At 34.5% G+C, this 20,915-nt stretch overlaps 1 protein-coding gene and 1 long non-coding RNA gene across 9 annotated transcripts in view; both read left to right on the plus strand.

Annotated features, from left to right (window-relative positions):
- LOC126743117 (semaphorin-1A) overlaps nt 1–11,846 on the plus strand; it is a 628,852-nt gene extending 617,006 nt beyond the window's left edge. For 2 of the 8 annotated variants that reach the window (XM_050450080.1, XM_050450081.1), the window contains exon 15: nt 3,764–11,846. In XM_050450080.1, the coding sequence (XP_050306037.1) occupies nt 3,764–3,829 (66 nt within the window). In that variant the 3' untranslated portion in view covers nt 3,830–11,846. The remainder of the gene's footprint in view (nt 1–3,763) is intronic. The other 6 variants (XR_007662785.1, XR_007662786.1, XR_007662787.1 and 3 more) reach the window with 6 other exon arrangements.
- Nucleotides 11,847–17,508: 5,662 nt separating this feature from the next.
- On the plus strand, nt 17,509–19,816 carry LOC126743122 (uncharacterized). The gene is made up of 2 exons (XR_007662789.1): nt 17,509–17,930; nt 18,663–19,816. It is a non-coding gene; the product is annotated as an uncharacterized LOC126743122 (long non-coding RNA).
- The last annotated feature ends 1,099 nt before the right edge of the window (nt 19,817–20,915 follow it).

Consider the following 20,915-nt stretch of genomic DNA (forward strand, 5'->3'; position numbering starts at 1 on the left):
ACTTTTGTTTTTTCTAATAATATGGTAACCCCTGTTAGGTATAGGTGCAATAATAAACAATAGCCCTGTATAAACGTACAAATAGTCTCACTTAATGCAAAAAGTGCGGAGCAACTCATTAATATTATGCAAACTCCGTTTTTTTTTGTCACCAAAACCCTCTATAGCTACAAATCATTTTTCACCCCTCAATTGTCTCACGCACACACTCGTAACTTTAATACCGTTTTTCTTTAACAGCAATGGGGCTATCGGTACCCATAAAATCCAAAAAAAAAACTTAAAGGTAATTTTCAAAATAATAGTAATAATAACTCTTTTTCATATAACTATCGCTTCTTATTTCTGTCTCTCTTTTTCTCTAAACTCTCCCTATGAACAGTTTCCGTATCGTTTCACTTCCCTTTTAGATCAATAGCAGCTATAGAAACTTAGAGAACTTTTATCTGAAATGCGAATAATATCATTTCGAATCAGTAGACTTTTTGGGTAATTGATAATTGACTAACGAGCATTTTTACCTGGTCAAGTTTATAATGTTGGATGTAAGGTTGCTTACTAATGTTGATAAGATTAATTTGAAAAGCATGCTTAGCTTGTTTGGTTATAAGGAGGCCGTTTACTTTGGACCCCACCAATCCGGTCCTGTTTAATAATTTATTTCAACTCTTTCCACTGTATAATAAGATGATCGTCAGTTATCGCTAAACCATTAAATGCAGCGTTGCAAACTTTTAAAAATATTAAAGTACAATTTTATGTGTGATGTTAAAATTTAGATTTAAATCTTGCTCCGATCCTGTTTTTTAATCAGTCAGTTTGTATGACATGTGACAGATAGGCAAAGCGTCTAACGTCACTTGTCAGTTTTGACAGGCACAGAGTCGCACCTTGACTACATTATTGCCCTCGTATATTAAAACTGAAACGTATTTAAAATAAAAATGTTTATTAAGGTATTTAGAATTATAAATTAAATTAATAAGAAAATATAATTGAATTTACTCCGGTTCTGATTTATAATTTTTCAATTGTCAATCATATGACAAGTGACAGTTAGACAGTGCATTTAGTGTCACTTGTCATTTCTGACAGACACAAAGTCGCACCTTGAATACATTATTGCCCTCGTATATTAAAACTGAAATGTATTCAAAATAAAAATGTTTGTTAAGGTATTTAGAATTATAAATTAAATTAATAAGAAAATTTAATTGAATTTACTCCGGTTCTGATTTATAATTTTTTCAATAGTCAGTCATATGACAAGTGACGGTTAGACAATGCATTGAGTGTCACTTGTCAGTTTTGACAGACGCAAAGCCAATGTACGAAATCAGTAAGAGTGCCAAGTGTAAGACAAGTGACAGGTAGACCACGCGTTTAACGTCACTTGTCATTTCTGGCAGGCACAGAGTCGCACCTTGAATACATTATTGCCCTCGTATATTAAAACTGAAATGTATTCAAAATAAAAATGTTTATTAATATATTTAGAATTATAAATTAAATTAATAAGAAAATATAATTGAATTTACTCCGGTTCTGATTTATAATTTTTTCAATTGTCAGCCATATGACAAGTGACAGTTAAACAATGCATTGAGTGTCACTTGTCAGTTTTGACAGACACAAAGCGAATGTACGAAATCCGTAAAACTGCCAACTGTAAGACAAGTGACAGTTAGACCATGCGCTTAACGTCACTTGTCATTTCTGACAGACACAGAGTCGCACCTTGAATTCATTATTGCCCTCGTATATTAAAACTGAAATGTATTCAAAATAAAAATGTTTATTAAAGTATTTAGAATTATAAATTAATGTATTTAGAAATATAATTTAAATTAATAAGAAAATATAATTGAATTTACTCCAGTTCTGATTTATAATTTTTTCAATTGTCAGCCATATGACAAGTGACAGTTAGACAATGCATTGAGTGTCACTTGTCAGTTTTGACAGACGCAAAGCCAATGTACGAAATCAGTAAGAGTGCTAACTGTAAAACAAGTGACAGGTAGGCCATGCGTTTAACGTCACTTGTCATTTATGAAAGGTACAGAGTCGGACTAAAAATGCAATGAAAAAAATTCTACAACTACTGCTATTTTTCACAAAATACGTCGACGCTAAAAAATATATTAAATTTTTTTTAAATAGATTAACAATATTTTTTAGCGTCGACGTATTTTGTGAAAGATAGCAGTAGTTGTAGAATTTTTTTTATTGCATTTTTAGTCCGACTCTGTACCTTTCATAAATGACAAGCGACGTTAAACGCATGGTCTACCTGTCACTTGTCTTACACTTGGCACTCTTACTGATTTCGTACATTGGCGTTGTGTCTGTCAAAACTGACAAGTGACACTCAATGCATTGATTAACTGTCACTTGTCATATGGCGGACAATTGAAGAAATTATGAATCCGAACCGGAGTAAATTCAATTATATTTTCTTATTAATTTAATTTATATTGTTGACAACCCTGGAAATGTTCAGAGAGACCAACATCCAAAGGACACTTTGTGATTTATAGTAGTAACCAGGCAATGGTTAGTAGTTAGCAGTTAAGGTATATTTAGAAGTTCTTGTCTTGGTCGAATTTAATATTACTGTTACGCAAACAACAGTATTAACTGTCAAAAGGTGGATCGAGTCAATGACGACAACAACAGCGCCGATGTGGCTACGTTTTGAACCTATAGTCATTGCCCATTTTTCGGTAACCACAGATCAGTTTCCTTATCTGTAGTCTCCTTGTATAATTCTCCTAATATATTAAATTTTTTTTAAATAGATTAACAATATTAGGAGAATTATACAAGAAGACTATAGATAAGGAAACTGATCTGTGGTTTCCAAAATATGGGCAATAACTATAGGTTCAGAACGTAGCCACATTGGCGCTGTTGTTGTCGTCATTGACTCGATCCACCTTTTGACAGTTAATACTGTTGTTTGCGAAACAGTAATATTAAATACGACCAAGACAAGAACTTCTAAATATACATTAACTGCTAACTATTGCCTGGTTACTACTATAAACCACAAAGTGTCCTTTGGATGTTGGTCACTCTGAACATTTCCAGGGTTACCAACAAAGGATATATGAAATAAAGGTAATGAAGTTGACAACTGACGTTTGACATCTGATCTGTCATGTACATAAATGTCATGACTCGTACAGTGGCGTGCACTTTCTTCACTCATTAATAATGAAATCATATTATATAAAAATCATAATTTAAAAATTAACGACGGTGCCGTAATTTTAAAATGCCTTAACCTTAAAATAAGACTTTGCAGGAGGATATTGTTCACAATCTGGAAAGCTTTCCTTTAAGAAGTATAGTATTCCTTAGGTCGCGTTGTTGCCAGTAAATAGAAATTTTGAAACATCTATTCCATTTTTTTCTATACCTCTTCCCTGTCAAGCTCAGTTGAGTTGCTTAAAACATTTACTTACTAAAACATTACACAAAACAAGCTTTGGTGACCCTCCTAATGCTCGGCACCAAAAGATGGCGGCGAGTCGATTCTCAGTACGATTTGTAATGCGCGTCTTCTTTCTTCTCTCATCTAAGTAATAAACTGTAAAACGGTTTATTCAAAAGACAGTGCAGCGTTGCCACTTCTACGATTTTCCAATAAACTTTGACGACAACTAATTCCAAAGTAAACGGTTCTCCAATACATCTGTGACTGTAGGTACAACCCCGTATATCCTCATACCAATTTTCCCTCTTCTAATTATTCCAGGGCGACCAGTTCCGTCGACCGGACGGATTCGCGACCACGCGCAGCGTAAAGAAAGTCTATCTCTGAGAAAACAGTAGCGAGGAGGGCGCCGGAGGAGGCGTCCGCCGCGGCGGTAACCAGACGGCGCCGCCTCCTCACCACCATCACCACCTGCACGCCGCCGCCGCCGCCGCCGCCGCCCCTCACCATCACCGGTTGCCGACCAACGGCAGCGGCGGCTCCTCGAGCAGCCCCTCGCCGCCCTCCTCGTCGCCCAGCCCCTCACCGCCCCACACCGCCTCGTTCATTTATCGCGCTTAGCCTCCGGTGAGGAGCCTCTCCTCCTCGTCCTCCGGACCTTATTGGAGCTATTGGCGATTGTATTAATAATTGTAGGTGAGGACGGTTTGGGTGGGTAAGATTTTTTTTTCGATCGATAATGGCAACTATTGTTCTTATTACTACTACTACTACTACAGTACTGCTGTTGTTGGTTGGAGGTTCGTTGCTGGCCACTATCTGTTTTTAGGGCACTAATTCGGGTCGAATTTTACCGTGAAAAGGAAAAAACCTTTCTTTCGTGTACCTATTGTCTTCCAATTAAATCTACTATAAATGTGAAAGCATTTTCTGTTACCTATATGTTGAATCCAAGGTGAAGAGACCCGAATTAGTAAACGAGATCCCTGCAGCAGCGCCGTCTCTTGTCATTTCAACCAACTTAAGTGACAAGTGACTTACTTACAACCAAAATAAAAAAACCGTAGGCTATTATAGGTTTAGGATGATAATTTTCAAATTTCGAGAGTTAGAGGGACGTAGGGATCTAGTGTTAGTAACGTGGGATGATTCGTCAAAAAAAAAATGGCACTAATTGGATGACGCTGTCACTTGTCATGTTTTTGCAGTGACATTTGGGGGATTTTTTTAAATAAATATATATCTGTTAGCGTTGTAACCCCAATTTTGACGTTGAACTAAATGTTGCAACATTGGCTTCTATTAGTGACAACAAGTTAACTCCAACTTGGCAACGTTGGAACATTCATTGACAAATGACATTTAAATTTGGTTATGTTATAGTCTTTGTATATGTCATGAGCTGAGGTAATTTCTGTGGTATATTATTGACAACAAATTAACTCCAACTTGGCAACGTTGACATTCATTGACAAATGAAATTTAAATATGGTTTTGTGTGTGTCATGGGCTGAAGCATAGATATTTGCTTAATTAAATCTGACTCTAGTCCTGTCTTTGAGCATTTTAAACTGTCCAAGTGACAGATAGATAATGTAACTAACGTCACTTGTCAGTTGTCACATGGACAGGGTCGGACCGAAAATATTAAAAGCAGTGTTGCCATTTGCGATTTAAATTTATTCACTTAAAGAATTGAAAAGTTGATTTAAATGTGGCATCGTTGGCTTCTGTCATTGACAAATGGCAGTCGGACCTTCAAGTTTTGACTACCATATCATTTGTCACATAATTAATATTTATTTGCATTAGCATATTTTTTATGTGTCATGGAATAAAGTTTAATAATTTTCGAAAATATCTAAATTATAGAATTTATGCATAAATGTTTGGTTATTTGAATCTCACTCCGCTCCTGTCTTGAATAGATTTAACTGTCCAAGTGACAGATAGACAATGTACTTAATGTCACTTGTCAGTTCTAACAAGGTCGGATCTAAAATATCGAATGCAGAGTTGCTGTTTGCTGGCCCTGTCATTTGTCAAATAAATAATTGACAAGTGACATTTAAATGATATTCTTGTTATATGTCATGGGCTGAATCTAATTTGGATTCTAAAAGTTACAGACTTGATTTTATAATTATTGGTCATTTATTTGGCAACGTTGCAAAGCCATTGTTGCCGCTTAGTATGCCAACAATTTTGTAGATGCTCGTTTCCGAAAATAGATGCGATAAGTCTCCATTTTAATTTGTTTTTTGACCTGCAGTCCTACATCACTCTAGGGTGAGAATAATCTGAAACAATTCATCAACTAAACTTGGCAACGTTGGTTTTTTTATATAGCGAACCTATCAGTCAGTTTTTTGTATATATAGTTCTAAATTAAATTTACAAATGGCGCAACCTAATCGTATGCTATGCGCATACAAAGTATCACTCTATTTCCGGATAATAATTGTAAAAATGACATATACTATTTATTTTGATAAATAGCGAACTTCTTGGCAACGTTGGCGTTTTCATTAAGCGAACTTATCAATCAGTTTTTTTGACAAATGACAGTTTTCATTACTTGACCTGTCATTGGTCAAAAAGTGGCAATACATGAGGGCAAATGACATTCCTTAATTTAGAGAGACTTGGCAACTGTGGCTCTTGTCACTTGTCAATTCGTTTTTGTTTTTGACAAATAATGTTGGCTAGTTCACTTAATATATCTCAGTACGCAATAAAAACTTCATAGGCGTACCTGGAATAGTTTCTTAATTATCTCGCTTGAAAGTTGATATAACCATCTAAGTTGGCCACTTTTATAACCTTAGATCCTGGGTCACAAATTCCACTCTAACTAAGAGAGTTTTTAAGCTACAAGAGTCGTTTATATACGTAATTAATGTATAAAGAAGGCTTTAACATTCAACGAAAACTTCATAGGTGTGCCTGGAATAGTTTCTTAATTATCTCGCTTGAAAGTTGATATAACCATCTAAGTTGGCCACTTTTATAACCTTAGATCCTGGGTCACAAATTCCACTCTAACTAAGAGAGTTTTCAAGCTACAAGAGTCGTTTATATACGTAATTAATGTATAAAGAAGGCTTTAACATTCAACGAAAACTTCATAAGTGTGCCTGGAATAGTTTCTTAATTATCTCGCTTGAAAGTTGATATAACCCTCGAACTTGGCCACTTTTATGACCTTAGATCCTGGGTCACAAATTCCACTCTAACTAAGAGAGTTTTCAAGCTACAAGAGTCGTTAATATTCGTAATTAATGTATAAAGAAGGCTTTAACACTCAATGAAAACTTCATAGGCGTGCCTGGAATAGTTTCTTAATTATCTCGCTTGAAAGTTGATATAACCCTCGAACTTGACCACTTTTATAGCCTTAGATCCTGGGTCACAAATTCCACTCTAACTAAGAGAGTTTTCAAGCTACAAGAGTCGTTTATATACGTAATTAATGTATAAAGAAGGCTTTAACATTTAACGAAAACTTCATAGGAGTGCCTGGAATAGTTTCTTAATTATCTCGCTTGAAAGTTGATATAACCCTCGAAAATTACCACTGTTAGAGCCTTAGATCCTGGGTCACAAATTCCATTCTAACTAAGAGAGTTTTTAAGCTACAAAAGTCGTTTATATACGTACTTAATGTGTAAAGGAGACTTTAGCACTCAACGAAGACTTCATAGGTGTGCCTGAAACAGTCCGTAACCGACTTGACAACGTTGGCAACTTAATATAGCAGCTCAGGTCACTTTTCAACGAACTTATTCCTTCTTGACAAATGACAGTTGATTATGTGGTAACTTCTAAACTTGACAACGTTGGAGTATTTTTTTTTTGACAAATGACAGTCTGATTAACCTCACTTTGGTTGCCGTTTTTTTGACGATCGTCTCGCAAAACATTTAAAAAAAAAACTGTTAGACCTTTCGGGTTGGCGGTAGGCGAGCCCGAAACGACGTAATCTCAAAATGAAAAAAAAATGATATAAAACAAATAAGTGCTTCTTATTGATGTGTTAGATAAGGATAAAAAAAAAACCACATAAGGATAGATTGTTATAATTTTAGCGAACATTGTGATTAGATTGTAACATATAACGATATGATATTCTTATAAATTTATTATTGTAGGGATGGTATTTGTTTTGTTATGATTTACGTGCTTCTACCTAACCTAACATTAGAAATTGTGCGTTTTTGCTCATATGCGCCCGCACTAACAAAACCCGTTGTTAGTCCGGGGGAGTATATTAAAAAAAAATAGTTTCTTTACTATCATTTGCGTCTAGTACTGTACATAAGACTGAGGAAAATACTCCATTAAGTCCACTGTTAGTATAATAAACGTTATTGTTTCGGGTTATAGCGTAACAGTACAAAATTCCTAAAATCTTTTTTAGGTTCTGTTGCTAAATGCGATTAATCTGCTCAATTTTAGTTGTTCTGCAAAGCACTAAAATGTCAATTATTTGGTATTTCATCGTGCGTCGAGGCTTTTTTGATCTATAAATATTTTTTTTGAGTCACTCTATAACGTTATAGCCACATAGATGCTTCCATGACTAAAATATAATTATATCACCCTGTATATTCTATAATGTAACGAAACTCATCTACTGTATAAATCTAGGATTGTTAACGATGATGCTACTTTGACACGATCTCCATTTTGTTTTTGAATACCAAATATTTTTTTTTGTAATTTTTAGGACTAAGTAGAGTTTTATATTTTGTTTGTTTGTTTTATTTTTATTTTTTTCTAGTACGTTTAGTTGGCAGAAAGAATGAGGTTATTCCCGGCAGGTGGGTAACAAATAAATGAAAATATTGAGGTTATGTCATTTGATTTGTTAGTGACAGCTGTCCACGCTGCCATAGGTTCGCATTTTTGACAGCTGTCACTTGGAAAATTAATGACGTAAGTCAAAATGGAGGATATTATACGCAGGGTGGCCATTTAGTGTTTTTTTCCAAAAAAATCTTTCTTTTCTTTTTTTTGTATTTACATATTCCTGGCTCTCCTTTTAATAAGAATTTTCTAATTCTTCGGAGGATCCTTGATTACTATGTCGCGTTGCCAGCTTGTAACGATTTTGCAACAGTGGCAACGTCGAATAAAATAAAATGTGTCAACTGTCAAACGTCAACAAAATTTAATGCTAACCTAAAAATTTGACATTGATATGCACATTGAAAGTTTTCCTTGATTTTTTCATTTCATTTATTACGAATGACTAAATGGAATTTAATTCTACCTTTGGATACATTTTTATATAATTCAAGGACTAATGGTGACAGTGGCAACGTCGCACCTAATCCATATAACCTAAAAGTCTGTCAACTGTCAAACGTCAAAAAAAGACTAAACACTGATGACTATATTGGCAACGTTATACCGTATCATCAAACTGTAAAAAAAAATTGAATCCTAACCTAAAGTTTGACACAGAATTCAATTCAAGGGAGGAAGTGAGAAAGGTATGTCAAAGAACCTAAAATGTCGTCTTTTTTAAATACACTATAACTGGCCACCCTGTATATAAAAAAATGTCATACAGACTTTACGGGGTTGCCACTTTGTATGGAAACTGTCTTTACCCTAAAATATACGAGGTAAAAAACGTGGAAAATTACCTATAATACCAGGTGAATCAGAAAGTATAAACGACATTTAAAGGTTATGTCAATTGATCAGGTAGTATTTTGAGGTTATGTCAATTCTTTAATTTTTTTAAGGGTTGTTGCCTATGCAGCTTTTATTGGGTGAGTCCATGTTGAAAAACCTGAATATATATGTTTTTTTCAAATAATAACCTTGACGTTATTCGATTTTTTAATCATCTAATAGTTTGAGGTTATGTAAGATTTTCAATTAAACGATTTTCTTAATAGCCATGACGTCATGAATAATTTAACATTTTGAGGTTATATATTAAGTGTAAGAAAACTCTAACGTCATCAGACTACTTTAATCATGTAGTATTTTGAGGTTATATAATTTTTAACCATTTGCTCAGCCGTGACGTCATAGATCACGTAATATTTTGAGGTTATGTCAATTTTTTAGTTCTTTAAAGATTGTTGCTAATACAGGATAGAGTGAGTGGAATAAAAAGTAAAAAACAATTTTAAAAAATATAAAATTTTATTAAATAACAACCTTGACGTCATCAGATTATTGTAATAGTTTGATACCATTCTCTCAGCAGTAGTGACGTCATAGAACATTTTGAGGTTATGGTTGAGTTTTTTTTAAGGGTTGTGACTACTACAGGACTGATTGGGTGGGCTAAGAAACCTTAAAAAAAAACAAAATTCTATTAAATGACAACCCTGACGTCAACCAACTCTTACACACGTAATAGTTTAAGGTTATGTTATTTTTTAAAATTTTAAACCGTTTTCTCTTTGAAATTTGAGGTTATATCATTTTTGTAATTTTTTTAAGGGTTATGGTCTTCTAAGGTATGATTGAGATGAAAAAACATCATAAAATACATAATTTTGCCAAATAACAACTATGACGTCGTCAGACTTTTTAGTCACGTAATATTTAGAGGTTATGTAACGTTTTCTAATTTTTTTGACAGCTTTCCCAACAGCCGTGACGTCATAAAGCGTGTAATAGTTTGAGGTTATGCCAATTTTTGGCTTTTCTAATCGTTGTTGCTAAGACAGGATTCAATGGGTGGGATAAAGCGTAAAAAAAAATTAAGTAACAACTTTGACGTCATCATCCGATTGTTGTAACATTTTGAGGTTATGTTATTTTTTCCAATTTAACCGTTTTCTCAATAGCCGTGAAATTATGTAAAATTTGGAGGTTATGTTTTTGGTTTTTTAAAACGTTGTTGCCAATTGGGTGGGTGGAGCAAATATTAAAAAACCTTAAAAAAAATATTAAAAATTTTATGAAATAGCAACTCTGACGTCATCAAACTCTTTAATCATGTTATAGTTTTAGGTTATGTAATTTTTTCAATTTTTTACCAACAGCCGTGACGTCATAAATCATGCAATATTTTAAGGTTATGTCAAATTTTGGGTTCTTTAAGAGCTAATTTGATCAAATAACAACCCTGACGTCATCAGGCTCTCTAGTCATGTAATAGTTTGCGGTTATGTTATTGTTGGCCACGACAGCCATGACGTCATAGATCATGTGTTTTGAGGTTATATAATGTTTTCTAATTTTTTGACCGCTTTCTCAACAGCCGTGACGTCATAAATCATGTAATAGTTTGAGGTTATGTCAATTTTTGGCTTTTCTAACCGTTGTTGCTAAGACATAATTAAATAGTTGAGCCAAAGAGTGAAAAACATTAAAAAAAAACAAAATGTTATTAAATAACAACTTTGACGTCATCATCAGATTGTTGTAACTTTTGAGGTTATGTCAATTTTTGGGTTTTTTAAGAGCTATTTCCAATGCTAATTCGATCAAATAACAACCCTGACGTCATCAGGCTCTCTTGTCATGTGATAGTTTGAGGTTATGTTATTTTTGTCCACTTTTTAATTGTTTTCTCAACAGCCGTGACGTCACAGAACATGTAATATTTTGAGGTTATGCCAATTTTTGGCTTTTCTAACCGTTGTTGCTAAAACAGAATTAAATAGTTGAGCCAAAGAGTAAAAAACATAGAAAAAAACAAAATGTTATTAAATAACAACTTTGACGTCATCATCAGATTGTTGTAACATTTTGAGGTTATGTCAATTTTTGGGTTTTTTAAGAGCTATTTCCAATGCTAATTTGACATATACCTATTATTCCTATACTAAAGGTATCCTATACCGCACATGAGAGGCGTATGAAGCGAACAATTTTGAGACAGAGATATGATTCTCGCATAAGTCCGTCTCTACCTCGGCCATTGTCCCACTGCGTATGCGCCAAATATCGTGCTGTTATTGGTCAGTTTCTCGAACCGCTATCAAATTTAAATTAAATGAAATTGGCGCGCTAAATTCGGCTGAATCCCCCTCTCTGCTCACTCCATAAACGGATCAATATATTTAAGCATGCGCATAAAAAAATGGTCGAGGTAGAGACAGATTTATGCGACTATCATATCTCTGTCTCAAAAATGTTTGCTTCACGATCTGGCCGTAATCGGTCGTATAGGAATAATAGTTATATGTAATTTGATCAAATAACAACCCTGACGTCATCAGGCTCTCTAGTCATCTAATAGTTTGAGGTTATGTTATTTTTGTCCACTACAGCCATGACGTCATAAATCAATCATGTGTTTTGAGGTTATGTAAAGTTATTTCAATGTCTATAGAAACTGTGACATGGTAATATTCGTGTTCAACACTTTAAGGTTATGTTATTTTTTTGCACATTGTTTGTTTATTTCTAAAGCTCGTCTGTCCCCTTTTGATCCACCAACGCATAACCCCCTCTCTCTCTCTCTCTCTCAGTTTGACAGTTTGACATACTAAAGGACACCCCATTTTACCACCTGCGCCTGCGTAACCTCTTAAGCACAAAGTAGTAACTACAACCTCCTTTTTTTTTCAAAGCATCTTTTGACTAAGAGTTTATAAAGTTTTATTGTATATAAAAACGATTCCGATGCCTTTAAAATGATTTTTACTAGGGAGGTGAATGTGCGGCTTTTTATGGGGCGAGTGTGCGCGCTAGTAGGCATGCGAGTGTACCGGGACTCTATTTTTTGATGGTCCGGCGTGTTTGGCATTTAAATTATTACTACTACCGCTACTACTACTACTACAGAGTATGTACAAAATATTTGTGTAGATAAACGTTTTATTATTATTATACTATTCTTATTATTAGTTTTTGTAGTTTTTATTATCGTAGTGTAAACTAGTCAAGTGAAATATTTTAATAATTCTTATTAGGGACATTTTTACATCAAATTTTATAAAAAAAAAGGGGAAACGTGGGTCCTGGGGAAGTTCTCATAAAACCACCCTCTCCCCGATGTTGCATCCCTTATAGCGGTAAAATATACATACGTAAGATATCAGTATTTTAGTGCCCAATTTGGTTTTATTATTACTTCCCTTGGTCCACGTTATTATATTATATACATATTATTATTAGAGCTTCTCATTAAACCAAATATTCATTATTTCTTATTTACTTAGGGCCATTATTATACACGAGACAAAATAATGATAATAATAATAATATCTTGCTTCTATCATGAAAAAAAGTAATATGGTTATACGCAAAGCAATTCAGTTATATATCATGCAGACGACATTTTTAAAAATTTATTAATTACATGAAGGTATATTATAAAGATTTAGATTTTACTATAAATAGGTCGAGTAGAGGGGGCCTAGAACCGATAACAAATGACGATTTATGCGGTTTATTGCAAGGACATGTTGGCTTAAAAACGACCTGTTTTCAAAGGTTTTGGTAAAAAATTAGCAGTCTGACAACACCGTAGTGTTTTGTTCCAAATATTTGTCACCAAACGGAGAATTCTCTTTAGTTGGCAACAGTGAAAAAACAATGTCATTCATAACCTAATCTACGACGTCATGCGGTGATTTGTACGTAAATTAAATTTAATTCAAAGTTTCTCTCGTTTCCACTGTTGCCAAATAAACGAGTAGGATTGATTGTTTGAGTCACGTCTCCACACTGACAGCTGTCAACAAACAGCTGTTGCATCCACATTCCAGCGTTGCCAATGATAATAGCGCATTTAAGAGAGGAATTAGCATATTGTGGTTAAAAAACTGGCACAAACAAAAGATTTCCTTGTCTGAAGCAGTGACCCTGCGAACCGCATATTAGACGTGTCTTTCTCTCACCTATCAGAAAGTCCTATTGTCATTATGTCTCTCACTCTTCTTCCAGGCAATTAAAACTAGTTAGAAAGAGACAAAAATGTCCTCAACTCCTTGGAAAATGCCATAAATTATCTGACTATTCCAGGCAGTCGAAATTAGTTAGAAAGAGACAAACAGCTGTTTCATTCACATTTCAGCGTTGCCAATGATAATAGCGCATTTAAGAGAGGAATTAGCATATTGTGTTTAAAAAAACTGGCAATCTGACAACACCGTAGTGATTTGGACCTATTACTGCGCATATAATTTTAGCAGAAGTTTAGTAAATGACGTAACCTTATTTTCTTAAAACAACATGATGTATTAAGCTGCTATAAGAGTTCCGATATTCCCTTCTGGCAACACTGCAACGGATTTTCCTTTTTTGTGCTAATTTTTATAGCAAATATTTGTCACCAACATTTGGCAACAGTGAAAAAACAATATCATTCATAACCTAATCTATGACGTCATGCGGTAATTTGTACGTAAATTAAAGTAATTTTACTTCAAAGTTTCTCTCGTTTCCACTGTTGCCAAATAAACGAGTAGGATTGATTGTTTGAGTCACGTCTCCACACTGACAGCTGTCAACAAACAGCTGTTGCATCCACATTCCAGCGTTGCCAATGATAATAGCATTTAAGGGAGGAATTAGCATATTGTGGTTAAAAAACTGGCACAAACAAAAGATTTCCTTGTCTGAAGCAGTGACCCTGCGAACCGCATATTAGACGTGTCTTTCTCTCACCTGTCAGAATGTCCTATTGTCATTATGTCTCTCACTCTTCTTCCAGGCAGTTAAAACTAGTTAGAAAGAGACAAAAATGTCCTCAACTCCTTGGAAAATGTCATAAATTATCTGACTATTCCAGGCAGTCGAAATTAGAGAGAGACAAACAGCTGTTTCATTCACATTCCAGCGTTGCCAATGATAATAGCGCATTTAACGGAGGAAGTAGCATATTGTGGTTAAAAAACTAGCAATCTGACAACACCGTAGTGATTTGGACCTATTGCTGCGCATTTTAACAGAAGTTTAGTAAATGACGTGACCTTATTTTCTTGAAACAACATGATGTATTAAGCTGCTATAACAGTTCCGATATTCTCTTCTCTGGCAACACTGCAACGGATTTTCCTTTTTTTTGTGCTAATTTTTATAGCAAATATTTGTCACCAACATTTGGCAACAGTGAAAAAACAATGTCATTCATAACCCAATCTATGACGTCATGCGGTAATTCGTATGTAAATTAAAGTAATTTTGCGTCAAAGTTTCCACTGTTGCCAAATAAACGAGTAGGATTGATTGTTTGAGTCACGTCTCCACACTGACAGCTGTCAACAAACAGCTGTTGCATCCACATTCCAGCGTTGCCAATGATAATAGCGCATTTAAGAGAGGAATTAGCATATTGTGGTTAAAAAACTGGCACAAACAAAAGATTTCCTTGTCTGAAGCAGTGACCCTGCGAACCGCATATTAGACGTGTCTTTCTCTCACCTATCAGAAAGTCCTATTGTCATTATATCTCTCACTCTTCCAGGCAGTTAAAACTAGTTAGAAAGAGACAAAAATGTCCTCAACTCCTTGGAAAATGTCATAAATTATCTGACTATTCCAGGCAGTCGAAATTAGTTAGAGAGAGACAAACAGCTGTTTCATTCACATTCCAGCGTTACCAATGATAATAGCGCATTTAACGGAGGAAGTAGCATATTGTGGTTAAAAAACTAGCAATCTGACAACACCGTAGTGATTTGGACCTATTACTGCGCATATAATTTTAGCAGAAATTTAGTAAATGACGTAACCTTATTTTCTTGAAACAACATGATGTATTAAGAGTTCCGATATAAGAGTTCCGATATTCTCTTCTCTGGCAACACTGCAACGGATTTTCTTTTTTTGTGCTAATTTTGTCACCAACAGTTGGCAACAGTGAAAAAACAATGTCATTCATAACCTAATCTATGACGTCATGCGGTAATTTGTATGTAAATTAAAGTAATTTTACGTCAAAGTTTCCACTGTTTCCAAATAAACGAGTAGGATTGATTGTTCGAGTCACGTCTCCACATTGACAGCTGTCAACAAACAGCTGTTTCATTCACATTACAGTACTTGCTATAGTAATTTTCTACGATTTCCTTGTCTGAAGCTGTGACCCTGCGAACCGCATATTAGACGTGTCTTTCTCTCACCTGTCAGAATGTCCTATTGTCATTATGTCTCTCACTCTTCTTCCAGGCAATTAAAACTAGTTAGAAAGAGACAAAAATGTCCTCAACTCCTTGGAAAATGCCATAAATTAACTGACTATTCCAGGCAGTCGAAATTAGTTAGAAAGAGACAAACAGCTGTTTCATTCCCATTCCAGCGTTGCCAATGATAATAGCGCATTTAACGGAGGAAGTAGCATATTGTGGTTAAAAAACTGTCAATCTGACAACACCGGAGGGATTAATGTTAAAAACATCTTATAGGAAATTGAGGACTAAATTGAGCTTCTGCTAATATAATCTTATTGGAACAAGTTACGTAATGACATAACCCTGTTTTTTTTTTAACACGCACCATTGACGTATTTAGCCAATTTAGCTCCCTGTGCAACACTGTTGCCAACACATTCCAAAATTCCCGCACTTAAGCAATAAAATATAAATCTTATTAGAGAGTGCATGCAGCATCTTACACCTTGATGCACCACTGTACCAAACCTCAAAATAGGCCGATCAATTCAAGAAAGCTGCGTTCGAACTTAACCTAACACACTTAACCTAAAAATAGTATGGCAACACTGCAACTTCCTTTTTCAAAGCCAATATTTACCACTGAAGGAGGAATTTCCTTAAGTTGGCTACAGTGAAAAGACGCGTCATTCACAATCTAAAATGTGACGTCACGTTATTACGGTGTAATATAAATTTTGACAATATAAAATATATTTTCCCTGGATAACAGTGTTGCCAACACACTCTAAAATTCCCTCATTTGGACAAAAAAAAAACAAAGACAGCATCTTATACCGCGATATTGCGCAATGCTTGTTTACTGTACCAAAGCTCATCTACTAATCGATTATATCTGGCAACGTTGCACTAATTTCTCCCTTCTTTCTTAACTTTAAATTTACAACAAATATAGTTGGCAACAGTGGCTAACTTAACGCAACCCGTATTTTGACTTTAATAATGCAACATTTGGAGTAAGCTATGCAGTACACTGTTGCTAAAGGAAGAAACACAAATGAAACATTTTTTTTCTAGAGGTTGTCAAAATATTGACAATTTTGACAGTGCAGCAATATGAATGACAGCAGTGAGGTGGTGCCAACTGTAAAAAAAAAATTAAGTCAATTTTATGCATCTTTTTGGTACTTACCTAACAAGACTGCAGAGAGTGTGGACAGCATTTTATACCGCGATGTGCAACACACTTAACCTAAAAATATTATGGCAACACTGCAACAGGTCTTGCTTTTTCTTTTTTCAAAATTTCATAGCAAAAATTCAGGAGAAATTTCTTTAAGTTGACAGCAGTTCAACAATGTGTCATTCATAACCTAAAATGTGACGTCACATGGTATTTTGTATGTCAAATAAAGTTTGACAGCTATTTTTACAATAAATACTCTTGCCTGTAAGTAATGCAGCGAATAGAATATATTTTTCCTGGCACTACAGTGTTGCCAACACATTCTAAAATTCCCTCAATTGGACAATAAAAAAACAAAGACAGCATCTTATACCGCGATATTGCGCAATGATTGATTACTGTACCAAAGCTCATCTACTAATCCATTATACTTGGCAACGTTGCAGTCATTTTTTCCTTCTTTCTCAACTTTACATTAATAACAAATAGAGTTGGCAACAGTGACCAACCCAACCCAACCCGTATTTTGACCTTAATAATGCAACAACTGGACTACGCTATGCAGTACCCTGTTGCTAAAGGAAGAAACACAAATAAAACACTTCTTTTCTCTGTAGGTTGTCAAAATATTGACAATTTTGACAGTGCAGCAATATGAATGACAGCAGTGAGGTGGTGCCAACTGTAAAAAAAAATTAAGTCAATTTTATGCATCTTTTTGGTACTTACCTAACAAGACTGCAGAGAGTGTGGACAGCATTTTATACCGCGATGTGCAACAAACTGACACACTTAACCTAAAAATATTATGGCAATACTGCAACAAATAAGTGTTCCCTTTTGACAGTTGACAGCAGTTCAACAATGTGTCATTCATAACCTAAAATGTGACGTCACATGGTATTTTGTATGTCAAATAAATTTTGACAGCTATTTTTACAATGAATACTCTTGCCTGTAAGTAATGCAGCGAATAGATTTAATATATTGTTACTTGCACTACAGTGTTGCCAACACATTCTAAAATTTCCTCATTTAAACAAAAAGAACAGTACTAGGACGGACAGTGGAGACAGCATGTTGCACCACCGCACCAAGGCTTTCTACTGATCAATTCAAGAAAATAGCGTTCGAACTTAACCTAAAAAGATTCAATCCTCCTTTTCTCAATTTTAAATGTTCACAGCAAATACATTTAGCAACAGTGGAAAACCGTGTTATTCATAACCTAAAATGTGATGTGAACTTATTTGTATCTTGACAGGTGCCTTAATGACAGAACGAGTAAAGACGACATTTGCAATACACTGTTGCTAAAGGAAGAAACACTAATAAAACACTTTTTTTTCTGGAAGTTGTCAAAATGTTGACAATTTTGACAGTGCAGCAATATAAATGACAGCAGTAAGGTGGTGCCAACTGTAAAAAAAATTAAAGGCAATTTTATGCATCTATACAAGTGTTTGTTTATTTTGGTACTTACCTAAGAAGACTGCAGAGAGTGTGGACAACATTTTATACCGCGATGTGCAACACACTTAACCTAAAAATATTATGGCAACACTGCAACAAGCAAGTGTTCCCTTTTGACAGTTGACAGCAGTTGAACAATGTGTCATTCATAACCTAAAATGTGACGTCACATGGTATTTTGTATGTCAAATAAAGTTTGACAGCTATTTTTACTACGAACACTCTCGCCTGTAAGTAATGCAGCGAATAGAATTATTTTTCCTGGCACTACAGTGTTGCCAACACATTCTAAAATTCCTCATTAGAATAAAGAGAATAAAGGACAGTGGAGACAGCATATTGCACCACCGCACCAAGGCTTTCTACTGATCAATTCAAGAAAATAGCGTTCGAACTTAACCTAAAAAGATTCAATCCTCCTTTTCTCAATTTTAAATGTTCACAGCAAATCTAGTTAGCAACAGTGGAAAACCGTGTTATTCATAACCTAAAATGTGACGTGAACTTATTTGCATCTTGACAGGTGCCTTAATAACAGAACGAGTAAGGAAGACATTTGCAATGCACTGTTGGCAAAGGAAGGAATAATTGACAATTGACAGTTTTGACATTTCACCTCGGTGCAGTAATATAATGACTACAATGCAATGTTGCCAACTGCAAGAAACTTTCCCTTACCAGAGTTTGATTATGTTGTAAACACTGTCCTAATTTCTGAAATTATTTATTCCACTTTTCTTTACTATAATTCAACTATATCATTGGTACGGTCCTGCAAACTTTTCCCTTTTTGCCCACTTTTCCATTGGTGCAATTTTCCAGTTTCCACGTTTCTCGTCATTCTCACTATATAAAACACACGCCATGTTTAAAGGACTATTCAAGGAACAGATGGGCCGCACCAATATGTTCTTGTAATAAAAAAATAATTCTGATTTGGTTTGTTATCGGTTATATGTCTTGTTAGTTTTTAAGATAATTGCAAAAAAAAAATAAATTGTATAATGTACTGATTCCGGTGTAGTTAACACCGGATGTTTGCCTAATGAAGCCTTTAGCATATTTATAATACATCGTTAAGACATGCAGTTAATATTTATTAAAAAAAAAAATACACATTCCATAATAATTATAAAATTTAAGAAACAAGATATTTACGTTTAGGTACTATCTTGAAGAAAAAAAAAGAAAATTGTCAATATATCCTAGAATATGTTTGAATAATAATAATGAGAAAAAAGAAGAATATTAAACGATTCTATAGTTTTTAAACACAAGAAACCAGTGAGCTGCGATTGTTAGATGTAATAAATAAGAATTAAGCCTTTCGCAGAAAATGTATAAAATTTAAAAAAAAAATATTTAATAATTTTTGGGGGATGATAAACGTACCGTTTGTCCAAAAAAGTGATTTTTTATACCCTGTTCGGTGTTTTTTTTGTATAGATGGCGCACGCGTGGTAACAGTTATAAAAATGTTTTCTATACGCGACTTCTAAGAAGTACATTGAATATAAAATAATATTATAAAGCTTAATGGGATTTTGTAATTTGTTTTTATTGTATATCATGTATATTTCATCGTTTTGGACAAAATGTACCGTAAAACCGTTTAATAATATTGAATTTAGAAACAATATGTATTCTTTAAATAGAAATAAAAATATATCTAATAAACGTAACCTCTTTTATTTCACTTTTCCCTAGTATTGTCAGTCGATCTCGAAAAACTCAAAATGGCGGCAAAAATTCAAATATAAGATGAGCCAAATACGACGCATGATCCCATTGTTTCTCTCTCTATCTCTCTACGTCATTTGTCAATGTGACACGTGACTCAAAACATTTATTATTTGGCGGGAAATTCGAAATGTGCAATTTTTGAATATTTCCTGCGTAGATTAGGCTCGTTTGTCTCGTGTAACAGCATCAGACCAAATAAGAATTTATCCGATTTTATATAAGAAACAGGAAACACAGAGTTTCTACAAATTGCGACTTAAGACATTTAAAATTGCCGCCATATTTCAAAATAACAAAATCACAACACTTGCTCTAGTAAATTCCTACGATTTCCTTGTCTGAAGCAGTGACCCTGTGTATCGCATATTAGGCGAGTCTTTTTGTCACCTGTCAGAATGTCCTATTGTCATTATGTCTCTCACTCTTCCAGGCAGTTAAAACTAGTTAGAAAGAGACAAAAATGTCCTCAACTCCTTGGAAAATGTCATAAATTATCTGACTATTCCAGGCAGTTGAAGTTAGTTAGAAAGAGACAAAAATATCCTCAAGTGCCTGAAACAGTTGTCATAATGTCTCTCACACTTCCAGGCAGTTGACGTTAAATGTCAACGTGACATTTGACGTTTAGCGCGAAATTTAAAATGTTTGAATATTTCACCTAATGATTTGAATTTATTTACCAACCTCAGGATACTATTTGTTAACTTGAAGTTAAGAAAATTAAAATCCTGCATTAGACAGTTACTTAATTACGACGCATGCTCCTATTGTTTGACGTCACTCTATCCCTCTACGTTGTTTGTCAATGTGACACGTGACCCAAAACGTTTATTATTTGGCGGGAAATTCAAAATGTTTAATTTTTGAATATTTTATACGTAGATTGGACCCTTATCTCGCGTAACAGCATCTTCAAAATTGCCGCCATATTTAAAAAGAACAAAATTCAATACTTGCTATAGTAAATTTCTACGATTTCCTTGTCTGAATCGCATATTAGGCGTGTCTTTCTGTCACCTGTCAGAATGTCCTA

Source organism: Anthonomus grandis, chromosome 12 (genome assembly GCF_022605725.1).
Source record: "Anthonomus grandis grandis chromosome 12, icAntGran1.3, whole genome shotgun sequence".
Classification (NCBI taxonomy): Eukaryota; Metazoa; Arthropoda; class Insecta; order Coleoptera; family Curculionidae; genus Anthonomus; species Anthonomus grandis.